Genomic DNA, 16,903 nt, shown 5'->3' on the forward strand with positions numbered 1-16,903 from the left:
AAACACTATATGTATTTCTGATACAGATGTATTATCAAATGACAAACTGAGTGTGGCAATGCCATGAAGACTACACTGCAGTAAAAGCACCACACTGGGTTTTTTTCACTTTGACAAATAACCTAATTGCAGAGCTTGAACATGTGTTTAATTTCACTTATCTTTCATAAAGCGTGCTCTGTGACTGAAGCCCATAGTTGGGCTTGATGTAGACAGTGTACTTCAGTGCTCTGCTGAGGAAGAACAGTGTTCTTATCTGAAGTCTACTGACAAATGTAAGCAATTTAAAGCCTTTAATTAAGGTTTCACCTTAATTTTGACACTGGACACTTCATTGAGGGCACATGTTTCATACTGTCTTGACTCAGATTATGTAGTTGAAATGCATACTTTGGATCTTCTTTGCTCAGATGTCCTTGTAACATCTGCTATTTATGCTGAAGTATGTTTCATGTGCTGTTATTTCCAGGTGGTAAAACACTTTTGCTATCCACAAAACAGAGATCAGAGTATTGATGAAGTGTATTGATATGGATATTAGGAAAAAAAAATTCACCGAAAGAATAATAAAGTACTGGAATTGTTTTCCCAGGGAGGTGGTAGAATCACCATCTCTGGGTGTGTTTAAAAAAAGACTGGACATGGCACTTGGTGCTATAGTCTAGTTGAGGTGTTAGGGCATGGGTTGGACTTGATGATCTTAGACCTCATTATTCTGTGATTCTGTGAGTCAAAGCTGTTCTTTCTTACAGTTGCATTTCCAGCATTTGGACTTCAGTGAAAATATTTTACTGAATAACCTGGGTCACATAACAACATTTTGTGTGATGAAATGCAAATATTTTGCATAGAGCATGATATCTTCCTTTTTGGATTAGACATAAATGGACTTCAAGGACAGATCAAGACTGCAACAAAAGTTACATTCTGGGGAAAAAAGTGATTCTGTGGATTCACCTCAACACTGAATGAGGAAATGTATAAGTTTTTCTTTCAAATTATGAAATTTAATGAGATAAAATCCCACACTTTTCAAGTTGAAGCCTTCTGCCTTTGGGAGAATTTCGTCCATCTGATTGGAAAACAAAATTGCCGGTTTATTAAGTCTCAGAATGAGCAGCAAAAGTAAAAGTATCTAATTTCCCTAAAATACATTTATTCCCTATTACATTTTATTAGTTGGTCAAAGGAAATAAATGACCACATTCTTGGGAAAAATAGTTGAGATTCAGAAAGCTATGGTCTGGGAGAAAAATCTCTTGCCCAGTTAAAAAAAAAAATTCAAATGCAACTAATGGAAGTACACCACTGATATATAAAACAGCCTGACATGCCTGTGACTTGATGAACAACTGTAAAGACGCACATTTTAAATGGTGATTGCAATCAGGGATTAAAACATGCAGTCAAACCACAAACTTATTTAGTCAAAATAATAACATATAACTTCCTATACCTTTCTATCCTTATTCAGTCAATAAAATATCTTCAGAAGGAAACAAACAGTAGAATAAGGACAAGAAGTAAATATATTTCATATACCTCCTTGTAATCTCAACCTCATCCATGCTTGTCTTTCAGCATAAAAAGGTTCTTTAGTTTTCAGCATCTGAAGAGTCCAAAGTGAGTGCCTTGTTAAACCTCACAATCACAACTAACAATGAATGCCAGGAATAACAAGTTCAGCTTGGACAGAAAGGTTTTTCTTCCCAGTCTGGATTTCCCTAAGATTCATCAGTTTTGCTCCTCTGCATTCTGCCTGCTGAGGTCATGGTGTCTTTCATAGGAAAATGAGCTGCTTATAAATTTTAAGCTCCGCAGCTTTGGGAGTTGATGGAAAATCCCCAGCCTCAGGGCTTAGCTGGCTAAGAAAACACTACAGCAGCCCTTTTTTTGTAGTCACTCAAATATAAAAGCCTTTCAAAAGAGATGGAAATGCCCACAGAGTGTTTGTCTTGGGCAATCCTTCTTCTGTGCACAGGGTACTCAATTGATTTTTACCTTATAATGTTAGGCAAAAATTACCCCTATTCCTCAGGACTGTAGGAAAGTGTAAGGTGACAGACATAGTCTGGAATAAAGTCAAATGGAGACTACCCGCTGCAGGCAGTGTGCATTTGCGCATTGCTGCTTTCCAAAGGACACTACTTGTGCAGGATGAGCAGCACCCAGAAACAGACAAATATGCTACTCTGTGTCAGAAGCCTGTCAGGTCCCTTCAGCACAGAAACTCTCTTGGTGAATTTTATTTTTGCCAGCAACTTTCTCAGCAGAGCATCATGTCTCTGCCCGGCAGTGAAACTTGAGCACTCAGCAAAGAAATGTGCTGGGGCCAGGCTCTGCTGTGGGACTCCTAGTACAAGGATGCCTGAGAAATACAGATCAGGTGATCACAGCTCCTCCTTTTGTTGCACCTACCCTGGAAATACAGAAAACTACTTCTTTTTTCATATTGAATGACTCACTGATATTGATCCAAAGATTGTCAACATGCTCCAAAATTAAGAGAAGCCGGACTGTCTTATAAGGTGGGAGTGGTCAGAGCTGGGAAAAACAACAGGGTGTTGAACTACAACTAGCTGCACCCTTCTGCAAACAGCCTGGTAGAGGAACTGCAACTCAGTGAGCCCTCGTGTCTGGCTGCTCCCCTCTGCTCTCTCTGGCGGCCGTGACAGGGCTGTCTCTCCACAGTGACAGAGAGAGGCCAGCTCTGCACTCTCATATGCTTCTGCTCTGTTCAAATGCTCCCAAATAATCAAAGCTGAATTTTAAAAAGAATGTAATAAATAAATTAAAAAAAAAAAAAGGCTATAAAAACAAAAGAACAAAAAAATCCAGATTTTTTTTTCTGATTCCTCAGGCTTCTGGGGTCTGCCCATATTCTGAGTTTTTTCTTCAGATTTTTTTTTATCCAAAAATGAAATCTGACATCATCACCAGAATCCAAGACCTATGGTTTAAAAAAAAAAAATCCTGTACTATGGGAGTTAGATATAATCATAAGAATAACTGTCCTATTTATTTTCTCCCTCAAAGCTCATTAAAGAAGGTGGTGGACTGAAGCAGAGCACTAGCACACAAAATCTGTCTATGCATATGTTAAAAACAAATATATAGTTAAAGAACAAGTAAAGTCAGAAAAAGATTGAGGTCACTCTTTACTAAATGGTGTAACAATCCCTAAAATGCAAAAATCTCTAACCATGAATTGAAAAGTTCAGTGTTCAGAAGGGGATAAAAGAGGGGTGCTCTAAAAACTTCTGCCTTTAAAATTAGTACTGCCCATGCAATTACCAATTTACTCTGGAACTGAAACTATGGGCTATATTCATTTTTTTTTCAGATCAGCAAAATAAATAAAAATTATTTTAGAAAAATTATTTCTACCAATTTGTAATCAGCTTCAGATTTTCCCTAATGGAAGCCAACTAGAAGTAAAATAGCTATTACCTAAACTGCATATTCAGACTCCTACACTTGAAAGAACAGAGAATCTGAAAATGCAGAAATACAGAACATACCCAAATTTCCCACATGAAAGTCACAATCCACACCACATCATCTGAAATGTAATAGCTATTTATAAGGCCAGTCACTGAAAACATCTTTCCAATGAACCATCCATTGACTAATCAATAAGCCTGCCCAGTACAGTACGTTCTTTTCCAACACTGAAATCAATGAAATTGACAAAATTGAGTGAGTTGCAAGTACAGATTAGCTGGGAAGTGCAAACTGATGTCAGTGCAGCTATTTCTCCACTATAGGGGGCCTGAAACTGTTAACTTGCAAACCTCTTCATAAAAGGGCAAAGCTCTAGCCTTCCTTTCAGTAGCACCCAAAGAACCACAGTGACTTTGTGGGGCAGGGGTGGGAGTTACTGGGGTAGGGCTCAAAGACCAGTTTGATTCTCAAAATCCCAAAAATACCTGCAAGAAATTTCTTATCCAAGTTCTGCCCTAAGAATCTCAGCCTAGGCACTTCCACTGACATTTTATGACCTCTCCTGAGGTTTGGCTTTTCACCTTTCTACCAACACAACCATGTTACTTACGGACTGCATTTCCACCATTAGTCACAGAAATCTAGCAGTCGTAGACTGATACATTCCAAATGCTGGGCTACAAGGTAAGTGATGAAGAAAGTCCATAGTTGTTCCTTGAGAAAATGTCTCTTTCTGTCCTCTTTCAACAGGTCTGGTAGGCTTGGCTGATAACTTCAGCAGCTACAATTTCTGTGCAGAGGTGTAGAGGACTAATTTCTAAAATAATGTAATATTAATGAAAAGACGGCTCATAAGTTTATTGAAGCTAACCATCTAGTATAGGTTAGGATCTATGCTCCCAAGATATTACATTGCCCAGCTGATTTCAGGAGACAAAAATCTTGCAAGATTTGCCATCCACGCAAGGTGCATGGACCTGGTGATGTTATTTCCCTACAAAGCTATGCCTCAATTTTCAACACCAACAACTGAACCTTGTTGGTAATTCCCAGGCAAGAGGTTTGCAGGTGGACACTAACACAGCACCTGGTTTATAATGGCTTAACTGCAAAGAGCACTGCAGCGTGCCCAGTCTTCTGGCTCTTTCTCACCCATCTGAAATCAGAATTTTCTCTCTCTGACAAGAACTGACAAATGGAAAATACCTTCTGCTTTCATATAAAAAGGAGCCAAGAAGTCTGGTGGCTGTCTGAAACATGTCTGTGTACCTCAGACTGTATCATTTCAATGTGAAAATATTCAAGGTATTGGAGTGGCAGATGAACCCACCACCCAGCAGCAAGCAACAGAACATGGCATGGAAAGGAAAAGCCAGGAGCTGTGGGATAGCATGTCAGACAGACATATGCTGAACAAGCTGATGAGAAATACTGGTAGTATTTCGTCAGCAGTAAATATCAGCCAATCCCAGCTGGAAGATGGAATCTTCTACTGTTACATCAATTAAAGGTAGAGATGAGTGCTGTGCTGAATTGTCAGAAATGCAGTCCTTCTGCGTGAGGACTGGAACCTGACCACTGAAGCTGATGGGTCTCTGCTCTTCACCAGTTTGCTTTTCCCATCCTGAAGGCTGCATCTTAAAAGGAGGAAAGTGCTGTAACTTAAAACCTCAGACAGATGCTTTAGAAGTCATCACTCTTTGGATTTCGTTATTCAGTAGTGAAAGGACCAAATTACAAGATACAGTGATCGAATTTCAAATGACACAGATTTTAATCAACTTTTAAATTTTCTTTTAAACACATGCACTGCTAATTCTTTGCAATGAAGTTTGATACACTGTATTCAGAAATGGTTTTCTGTAGATAAGTCAAAATATGGCCTGATTAGGTAATAAAAAAGAAGCTTCACTTACTACTAAGAGCAAAAGTATTCCTTCATTTCTGTGAAAACTGCAACACAATCTCTGTACAGTTTCACCTAGCTTGATGTCTCACCTCCTTCACAGACCAACATACACTAAATACAGAAGTACCTTTTCCAGCATGACTATCAGTGATTGTTGGGTTTAATGCTAGTGAACAATGGAACTTAGATCAGGTAGGAAATAAAAAAAAATTGTTAACTATCTTGCTGGAGATGAGAAAACATATGACATCTGGAGCTGGCATTATTCTATACAGGAAAAAGGTACAAAACTACTTAGGTTAGAGGTTTATAAATACCAGATATACACATCAGGAGGAGGCTGGCAGGTTAAGAAAGGACAAGCACAGCTCTGTAATAGTAAACAACTGAGAAAGAGGGAAAGAGCATATGTAACATTATACCTGGGAAGCTCATTTTTGACCAAGACAATTTCAATTACACGTTTTTATTGGATAGATGCTCAGTGTGGTAGAAGAAATCTGCCTTGGTTTATACACTGCTATAGTTTATCTGATTCTCTCTGCTAAAGCAAAACCACCACCACCACCACCTCCACTCCCCCACCAAAACACAAAGACTGGGACCACAGTGGCAATGTGGCAGAATGCAGAAAATCATTCCCTCAAACCTCCCCAGAGCACCACAGCAAAGTCCGTAAGCATATTCTGCAAGCATTTCGGTTCACCAGCTGAACTTCATGCACTGTGATTAATTTCCCTGACACCATGTGGGTTTCATTGCAGCACAGAAAACCAAATACAGACTTACGTATTTTTAGGATCAGGACCTACTTAACACAAGTCAGCCATGATTTAATATGTCTGTAAACATGTTTACTAAATGTGAGAGATTTATGTATTTTAGTTCAGTTTGTGTTTTTCCCCAGAACAGCACGTATGTTGTTTCAACATTAACCCTGAAGTTAAAAACTCTGCAGTTACTGATGTTTATTTAAAGAATTAAAAAAATTGTCTAGTGCAGCTGGGAACAGAGGTACAGTACCCTCATATTTAAAAGCAGAGAGAGCACTACTGGGGATGTTGCCCCTTTATAATTATTTAACAGCTTCTATTTTTCACAAGAATTAATGTTCTAATCAGAATGCATCTGTATAACATTTTTCTCATGCTGATCATGTGTCACCAATTCTGTGATTTCCTTGTGATCCCACTGCATATGCTGGGTCGGAATATTCAGATTGTTATTATCTGCTAGCAGAAGAGGTAATACAGCATTTCTAGCCACAAAATAGTGCCACACAAAAATGGAACAGTAATGGCGAACATCAGGGATGTACAATAAAAAAGCAAAAAAAGACCTCTTGTTGCAGGACCATCCTTCAGGACTGTGCCTAGTGCAACAATCTCGATCTAAACAAGCATTAATATTCACAAGGTAAGTGGGTAGTTCAGCATCAGTCTTTTTTTTGCAGTGTTAGAAGTCATGCATTCGTGTCATGCATGCATGCTGTCATGCACAGGTCAAAAAAGGATTTCTGTTACAGCATTAAAGTTTTGCAAAGTTAGAGGCAAAGGCTTCCAACCCTGACAACCCTGGCAACCCTGACAACCCAGCCCCTATGCTACAGTTTGTGCTAGAAAGTGGTATCTTTCAGGGTAGGATACACAGGATGTAGTGTCCCTTAGTTGCAAGCCCAGTGCTCACTAATTATACTGGGAAACTCTAGAATGACTTCTCAGAGAAACAATTGAGACTTCCAGTGACACTTCAGAACAACCTTCTCTGAAACACTTAGAGAACTTAGTGTCTTGATGATAAATAGTAAGCAGTGCAGTTACTATTTATCACAATATCCTTTAGCTATTTTTCAGTTATGTACGTTAATGCTAATCACTGATTCAAACCCCAGCATTTCACATGTTCAATTCTGAAACTATTACTATGTTTGAAAAGTAGCATCTAAAGTAAGTGATACTTTTTTAAACTCTTCATAGTTAAATATGTTTAGCTCTTCATATTTTTTCACATTCCACTTGCTACTAACTGAACACGAAATAATTTGTATGTGACATGTATTGTCCATCATGCAACTTTCTTCTCTTCTGCTCTACTTTTAAACATTTAAAACAATTTCAGTCTGTGGAGGTTGAATTGTACAAGGAAATTACAAGAACTGAAGTTTTAACCCTTACAGTTTTTACAATTTACAAATACTCAGGTTTGAAAGTTAGGTTATATTAGTATGATATCATGATATGATCTGGTGATGTTGATATGATCAATTTAAAAGTAGTGCATATGTAACAATACTGACTTTTGCTTCTGATCCAAGATCTGTTTTCTCCCAAGAATACATTCAGTGCACAGGACTGGCCAAAGACCACTGAAATCAATGGAAAGGCTACCAGTGACTTTGATGAAATATGGGTTGGGGTTTGAGCATAACATTGCTCGCTTCATTGCCTTGTCACAAGGGCTGAATTTGGCTTAGACAGAGGTAAAGCAGTTCATCCCATGTACCTTTAGTAAACAGCACACATTTTAACCCCACCATTCCACTCCCAGGAATTTAGACTATTTTGTTATGCTAGTTCTGTTAAGGAGCCACAACACTTGCACAGGTAAAATGAATGATTGAAACACATACAGTTGTTTGTACTTACAGGTATCTGGCTTGAGCTGACTGTTGGTAATTCCAAAATACTGCGGATTTTCAATGACAGGAATCTTTGTCATCCCAATGATGACTGCATCAGGACCCCCCTCAGAAGAAGATGGAGTGTTACTGCCATTTGAGATGTGGTGGAGGGGACTGGCTGAATCATCGTCATTGCTGATGACTGAAGAAGGACCTAGAGTTAGAAACAAAGATTTTCTTGTAACCCAGTGGATGGTACTCTTCCCCCAGATTAGTAATTTATCTTTTTTTTTTTTTTTTTTTTTTTTCAGTTTTGGCCAGTTGTCCTCCATTCCTACAGTCAACAGCTCTCTTTGTGTGCCTTGTTGACCTTACCTCAAAAATTTTGTATCTCTGGGTGCAGATGGAGAACAGTGGTTTTTTGTCCATTAAAACAAGTTTTTGTACCGGTACATCACCTGGAGTAAATGTCAGTGTCCAGCACAGTCTGCCACTGTGCAGTATCTCAAAACTTGTTGAAATAATTTTGTCATTCTCAGAAATAAACTATGGAATATGCACATTAACTTTTTTACTTTATGCCCTACTTGAAGCACAGAGCAGTAACAGCACAAATCCAGGGAATGCCTGCCCTACCTGGCATTACAACAAGAGAAAAGACACAGAGCAAATGGACTCATCCTGATGTGGGAAGCTGCTAATTTCTGAAAGAAACATGGTTCAGGGCCAAAATCCAGGAGACAATTTGCATAGTTCCAGAGGTGCAGAGATGCTGCTGAGAAGAGTAGAGGAGTAAAACCTGGAGCTGCTGCAGAGAGCCTCATCCTATCCAGGGGCACATCTTACTGGCTCCCCAGTCCATATATAAATCTAGCCACCTTCTGGAAAAAGGTCTATTTTGAATGGCAATTCAGTGACAGTTTTTGTTTTGTTTTCACTCCATGCTTTGTATTTTTAATGGAAGTGCCACAGAGAGAAAACCTTATAAATGGATTTTTAAAAAATTATCCTGCTTAGCACAGTGTCCGACTTCTGTGAACTACAGGAGTCTTTGAACTAACAGCAAATCAGCAGAGATAACATTCGAACTCTTGACATCTAACCCTGTCGCTTAAATTCCACATTACTTCTTCCAGTTTTAGAAAACCAGAAGCACTATTCAGCAGCAAAGACATTTTGCCTAATGTCTGGACTGAAGAGTCAGCAGAGATCACACATATTTCACTTCATTCTCCATCCACATGAACTAAGGTTTTTGGGATGACATTCACATCTTTTAATTGTAACAATCAAAAGACAATGCTAGAAACAGATGGAAAAAAAAACCCTCTGGAAGTACCTATTCTGAAATAGCATATTTTGCCAACTCCATTTAGCCTCTGGGTAGCAGCAACAGCTTGAGCAAATGTCCCCCAAAGAAGGGGACAGAAGACAAGACCTTGAGGACAATAAAAAGCTGTGTTTACTCCAAGTCACTCAATTGCAATATGTTGGACTCCCAGACTGTTTTACACTGGATAGAAGGAACACTGTAGAGGCAAGACAGAGCTGAGTAACCTGTTATGTAGATGGCAGCTTGTCTGCAAGAGAAATAGAGAATGCAGAGGAGAGACCAGCAGGACGACCAGCAGGTTCTGTGTATGCACATTACTGAGGACATGAGAGAAGACAAGCAGGATCCACTGCAGCAGACACACAGCTGAAGAACCAGATGAGACAAAGGATAGTCCCAAGCACAGAAAAGAAAGGGCAGCTTTGAAGAAAATCCTGCTCTTCTGAGGCTCACTGTATCATTAACAAAATCACTCAACATTACACAGCAAGGCTCACAGCCATAAAACTTAAATATCCTGGCATGTGGCTGTTCAACCCTATATTTTGGGACACAAGTATATTCACACCTCTATCCAGCTTTTCTTTCTCCCCAGTTGGTTTAATGGTGCATGATGGAAATGTTCTCATAGTTTGAAAAAGTACTTCCCCCCAGTCTGAAATGCTAGAAGTAATTTTTCAAATACCTGGCACTTTACTGGGAAGTCACTGTTGACAAATGTAAGTAAAGCCTAGATCTCTGCAATTAATCAAGTGAAATACTCATACCAAGGCTGCTTTTGTCATTACTGATCACTCACATGATTGACTCTACTGGGAAAGATGCCAGGATAAAGAATTTTTGGTAAAAATTTCTGTAATGAAGGGCAGAGCCTAACAAACTGTGGGAATAGGCCACTCAGATGGCACAACCATTTGTATTGTACAAATTGGCACAACCAATACTTATGTTGAGTCACAACATTTTTCAGATGCATAAGAGCTGTTGGCACAAACATTTGAAGTGCAACCCATTTAAAACTGCATTCAGTTTTTGGTAGATACTATCCTTACATCTCTAAACTTTCTGAATCTCTACTTGTTGCTCAGAAAAAGCAGGCTGTTTAATACTTTCTTGGGAAAACAAAATACTTTTACACTAATATACTTTAGTATGAGGATCAAATCCCTTCTCTCAAAGCAAATAGGGAAATTCTCTCCACTCTGAAACTTAATAGATGCATGTCTTTAAGTCCTTTTCAGTCCTGGTGCTTTCTGCTGCACAGGAGGAGGCTCTTTTGTCATTGTTTGCTTCCATCATACATGCTGTGATGGCAAGGAAAAGTGACCATTACACATTTCTAGATGTTCAAGTAGGATAATAACTAAGGAACTCAGTCTATTCTTTGAATAATTTCTGCAGTACTTCAAGATCCAATTTTGTATGGTGAACCACTATTTTCAACCAGTATAAATTCAAAGTGCTGCAGGTGAAAAGTAGACAACTGTTCTGTAAATCTGCTCAATTAGGTTTACTGGTAAAAGCTAGTCTTCTCTGTGGTATGAAGCAGGTTCATAGTATACACAGCTCTCTGATGTAGATGGGGAAACCTGGAGATTAGGTGACTTTCATGCCAATTCCTGGCAGTACAAAACAGTTTAAGAAAAATTCAATTCTAGGAATCTTGTTGCTATATCACTTCAGTGATCCCTCTTATTAGCAACATCTCATGCAGTGGTTTTTGTGAATAGTTGTTTGCAAAAATCCTATTCCCTGTCTATTTCTTTTCTAATTAAGACAATTAGAACCCCTCAGATGGAATTCTTTGTGTATTAGTGGCAGATGAGTTCACATCCTTTCAAACTTCCCTTTTCCTGACCTTTTTTATCAATGTGAGCAAACTTTTACATAGACCATTTCCATGCTTGTTTATTTGCTAGACTATCTACTCATCAAAAAGTTACATTTAATTGTTTGAGCACACTAAGCCACATTACAGCTATAGACCAGCCAGCTCTGCAGCTGGCTATGATATTCAAGCAATGTAAAAGCATTTCTAGGATGCAAGATGAGACTATCACCTGTGCTGACAAGAAATGAGAGCTGCCCTTTTCTGAATGGGCTCTGTGCTCAAAATGAAGGATAATTTCTTGAACAGCTTGAAGTGTCATTTCATCCACATGAAATGTGGTCACTGAATTATTTATCAAAGGTAGAACAAGTATGGTAAGTACACTCAGTCACCTACTACTGCCTCTGGTTTTCATAAAATCTGCTCTTTGTTTTACACCTGAAATCTGAAAATTTTAGACAAAATGTAGTAGGTTGGAGGGAAAATCATGGGTTATCAGTAGTCACTAGCTATTGCCAAGAGCTGATTCACAGTTGGCTTAAGCTTTTAAGAAGACTCCAGAGACCTTCTACCAGTGTGCTGCCCAGATTCTTCCCTTGATTTCATTTTTAGACAATTTTTCTTAAGAAAACAAGTTGGAGCCAGACAAGAATCTGTAGTCTGCTGTGGGGAAGATGTGGGCTACCCACCATGGAGATGAATTTCTCTTCTATTTGATATTAAGCTAAAGACTTATCCATTCTGCATCACCTAGACTCAAGAAAAAATAATTTTGGGTACAAAAAATACCCAGAAGCTCTCTAAAAAAGTTGTGACATGTAAGAAAACCAATTCTATTTGAAACTGATGACCTATGATAAAACCAAAATGCCTCCAACAGCTGAGCGGGGAATTATCCTCAACATATAATATGGGGACAGCCAGAAACAGCAAACTTTACTTACTGCACATCCCAAGGAGAGCTGTGCTATCCTTTGAACAGTGTATGTCTGGACTGTACTTTACCTTGGTGGTGCCAAAAGAATTGAGTTTGCCTAGGTTAAGAAATAAAATGTAATTCTATTATTTCCAAGGTGTGCTATTTTTGAACAGGCAAAGAGATTCATTATTAACATGAACAGCCTTTCATGACAGGAAAAGCTAATAAAATTGGGATTGTGCACCCTGCAAAAGAGAAGGCTTCAGGGTGACTTCATTACATCCTTCCAGTACCTGAAGGGAGCCTATAGGAAAGATGGAACAAAACTATTTACAAGAGCATGCAGTGACAGGACAAGGGGCAATGCCTTCAAAATGAAAGACAGTAGGATTAAATTAGATATTAGGAAGAAATTCTTTACTGTGAGGGTGGTGAAGCACTGGAAAAGGTTCCCCAGAGAAGCTATGGATGCCCCATCCCTGGAAGTGTTCAAGGCCAGGCTGGATGGAGTTCTGAGCAACCTAGTCTAGCTGAAAGGTGTCTCTGCCTATGGTAAGCGGGGGTGAGAACTGTGTGACCTTTAAGATCCTTTACAAGCCAAGCCATTCCATTACTCTATTCTATGGTTCATTATACTCCTATCATCATCAGAGTTAATGCAGTTTTAACATGCATGGTACCGAGACCTATCTACACTGCTATTTGTTGGAGCTACTTTTGCACAACACATTTCTGTGGAACACACATCACTCCAATTGTTCCTGAAGTCACTAATGGCTCAAGCACACTGGAAGACAACAGAGGTAATAAAATACCACAAAACCCACATCGAGTTTAGCTTTGTGGTTGGAGTTGTGTATTTGCAAGGATGCATCTACTTAACTGTTAGGAAGCAGATCATGTAAAAAGCAGAATTTATAGAGAAAATTTTGTGCTGTGATGCCTTAATAAACATTGCTCCTTAAAAATTATGTTGATTCCTAGGATGGTTTCTCAATGGACCTTGCACTACCATTGCCTCTTAGTTCCCCTGGGAACAGGGATCAGTCTGTGCCAAGACATGGTAAGAGCACACTGTCAAGTTAAAAGCACAACAGTGAATGTATGTCACATCAGTCAGCACCTCTGATAAATTCCAAGGCTATACTGAATATTCTCCTTTTTTCCTTTTGGGAGGGATTTATTTTTTCACTAGTTAAATACATTGTTCTTAAAAGCAATTACACAAGATTTCTTGTCCTGTGAGATTCCCATGTTTGCTGTAGATTTTTATGTCTTCTGCATTATTGAAATGAAAGTATTATGCTTCAATTTTTCCTCTTATCAAAGCAAGAGCCAACTTTCTCACCAGAAGAGACACCTTTTCAGCTTTATTCTAAAAATTTTGATCTTATCTTTTACTCCCTCTGGAAGACAAGTAATCAATCACAACTTAGCACACTTTTTTTCTGACTAAGGTGCTAAGTTTTACTTCAAATATTCCTTTGTATTCCCATGTTCAGAAACTGTGGTACTAAACATGTGGTACCAATTCTGTTAAGACTGGATAAGAAAGCCAGCACAATAGAAAGAAATGCAATTATAGAAAAAATATTTTATACTATTGGTCTCTTAAAATGCAGTACGTTGTATATAGGGAATTGAATTAAAAGGTGTAAATAGAACTCAAGAGAAAACCCAAAACCAAAGCAACCAACCGACCAACCAAAACAAGACTGAATATGCTTCCAAAGAGAAACAAGTAAAGTCTTGCTTTGCTTGGTGGAGATGTTCAAAGTGAAGTCAGATTGTTCTGCAAATCTAGAGTGGACTTACTAAAAGTATGGTCTTTGCTTTGCAGCTGCCAATGCTTGTAATGAGGGGAAGCTCAAGGCAAGGCACTCCCATGTTTTTTTCAGCGGTTCAGCTGTGTGGAGCAATAGCACATCCTGCCTCTACCCACCTTCTAATTGACCTTTCCTGTCTCATATCCCCAACCCTGCCAGCTACCCAGACAGCAGCCACTAGTCTTAGCCTTTGTGTAGGCATCTCTACAGCCACTGTCACATGCAGTTGCAAAATGAGTATTAGGGTATCCTTCTTTGTTTGTGGCGAAAAAAACCCACAATATCACCCTAAAAAGCATTATACCCAAGCCAATCCTGTTAAATGATATTGCTCTTCACAGATCAAAGAGTGCATGTCCTTCTACCCTGGAACAGTACGCTGAGCCAAAACCCACATTGTTACACATTAAGTCCGTGACTCAGAAAACTGAGACTTGCCAGGCTTTAGTGTTTAAAGGATAAACAATTTCACATCTTCTGACAGGTATCATCAATCTGTTTAACTGATTTACACCCACCAGTGCTTGTTTAAGCTTGTACTCTGTTGCTTCTTGACATATGAGATGGGAAAAACCTTTTGACACTGCCCAAGAAGTTCAGTTCCATCCAAGAGGATGCTCCCAGGAAGTCAGGAGAACCCCAACAAAGTGCTGGATAACATCCCCACCAGCATGTACTTCTAACATTCTCTGAAAAACAAAAGTAAGTAGGCTTCTTGAAGGTCTCTCAAAGGAGAGTGGAAAACCAGGGTTTAAACTCCACAAGCAATCCCTAGGAATCTCTTCACTTCCAACTATTGCAAAACAAAGTGGAGAAATCAGTTTGAAAATCATTATGAAACCAGACCAATTCAATAGTGAATTGTTTTGTTTGGGTGATCCAGGATAAAAGGTATTTTGCCTTTGTTTTCATGTGAAAAATCAGTGTTTGACATTTTGTTTTAGCTTCAGAAGAAGCCTAAATTCTTTGGTTTTCACTGTATCACTTTCATATAGAGCAAATTATCTACATTGTTGGATTATCTTCATTCACACATGGAATAATTTAAGTAATGCATACCTTTGAGTCTAATGAAATAACAGATAGGTTATTTAGCTTTACAGTACAAAATTTCCAGTGTTGCTAGGTGTCAAGATGCCTTTCTCCTAAAACACATGTTCATCTTGCAGGAAAACTTATTTCAAATGCCTAGCTCCTCTACAGAGGAACAAACACACAATCTGGGTAATTTCCATTGACATGACTATGCAGAGATTTTAGCCACACAGTATTTCATCAGGGCTTTTTGTTCTGGCTTTGAATCTAAGAGCCACAGCTGCATATTTGTTTGCTTGGGTTTTATTCTGGTGCGTGACTGTGAAAGAATCCCAGCCAGTTCCTTTCAGCTGCCCTTCTTTTCACAACCCCCTCTATACTCCCCTGTATCCATGTATTCCTGCATCCCCTCACACGCAAGCCTAGAGCAATTGATTCTGCAAGGGATGACTCCCAAGGACAGCCTAGGGGACCCCTTCATAATGCAAGAGACTCCTGAAAGTCATGCAACCTACAGGGCGCAGGGATAAAGACATGGGTGTCTTGGTCTGGGGCAGACTGGCAAGACAGTTCACCCAAGAAACCTCCTTTGCAGCAAAGCCCTGTAGCAAAAAGAATGAGGTGTCTAATACATACTGAATTTGCTGGTATTGACTGGACAGGATGAAAGTCCCTAACCCCTCTGCTCTTGTTTCACTCCAGGGCCAGCTCTCCCCAGGGATGCTATCAGCAAAACCTCAACCTGCATCACAAAGGTTGCTGATTTCTTTTTCCCTTTCAGCCAGAATGGAAGGCATTTGTGAAACAGATCTAAACAACTGCAATCTGGCATGCATTGTCACATTCTTACACACCTTAACCAATAAATCCACATAGATCATCCACAATGGGGTATGCACTACTATTATTTTTGATTTGGAGGCAACAGGAAGAGCACTTTGACACTGAATTACCCAGCACTGAAGGTAGGATTTCTGTCAAAGTCATGACCAGAACCTGGGAGGAAGTGGTAGACTCAGCTGTCAAACCACAGAGTCCTTTGGGACTCATAGCCCTCCTCAGCTATAGGATGAATGGTGGCTGTACAACTGTCCACTGCTTTGTGGACACATTTGCAGTATCTGCAGCTCAGCTGATGTGCTCTATTATGAAGAATGATGAATTTATGGCCTCTCATTACTGGCAGTCAAATGAAACATAGACCTAAGAAAAAATCTAGCCTGGATGTGGCATATTAATCAATATGAATACATGAGCCAGAGAATTAAAGAAACAAAGCAAAAAATGTCAAAGAATTTAAGAAAAAAATGATTTATCATTTTTTAATATAGATCATCGACACTATTCATTATAGTCACCTGCAGGCTTGGATATCTCGGAACATGGGTAAAACTGCTGTCCTTCAAAAATGCTACAGTTAAAAATTGCCACTATAATAAAAAAGATCAACTGGAATGTATTTGCTGGCATCAAGCAAAAAAATAATAATTCACCTGAAATTAAATCCTTGTTGCCTTTCATTTCATTTAAGAACTATTTAATTAAAAACTGCTTCCTTACAGACTTCTCATAAATAATCTAAGTGTGAGCATTCCCACTCCTAAGACTGGAAATAAGGTCCTCTGTTGTCTAGAAGATAAATACTAAGTGTACAGAAGCAATAAAATTTTCCCCATGCTGCTTTGGCTGTCAGAGAAGAGCAAAGCTATTTGGAGTAGTTAACTTGAATAATTTTCCTAATTCTGTTCAGTTAAACATAGTTAGATAATATGGCAGATATGCTAGATTGAGGAGAAAATCTCCCCGATTTTGAATTGTATTTGATTGTGTGGGGTTTTTTAAGGAAAAAAAAAACCAGCATTACCAATGACACTATCTGAATTTTTTTAAGGCCCAATGATTATTTCCTTGAAGCAGAGAGATACTATCTACAGGCCTCTTCCATTCAAGCATATCAAATGAAAATACAATATGGAAAAATCTAGA

The 16,903-nt window shown here is 38.9% G+C and overlaps 1 protein-coding gene across 3 annotated transcripts in view; it reads right to left on the reverse strand.

Annotated features, from left to right (window-relative positions):
* Window positions 1-16,903, reverse strand: part of NTRK2 (neurotrophic receptor tyrosine kinase 2) — a 198,165-nt gene that overhangs the window by 76,237 nt on the left and 105,025 nt on the right. For all 3 annotated transcript variants that reach the window (XM_053968839.1, XM_053968844.1, XM_053968840.1), the window contains one exon: window positions 7,999-8,187. In XM_053968839.1, coding sequence (XP_053824814.1) covers window positions 7,999-8,187 — 189 coding nt within the window. The remainder of the gene's footprint in view (window positions 1-7,998; window positions 8,188-16,903) is intronic.

The sequence above is a fragment of the Vidua chalybeata genome, chromosome Z, assembly GCF_026979565.1.
Source record: "Vidua chalybeata isolate OUT-0048 chromosome Z, bVidCha1 merged haplotype, whole genome shotgun sequence".
Classification (NCBI taxonomy): domain Eukaryota; kingdom Metazoa; phylum Chordata; class Aves; order Passeriformes; family Viduidae; genus Vidua; species Vidua chalybeata.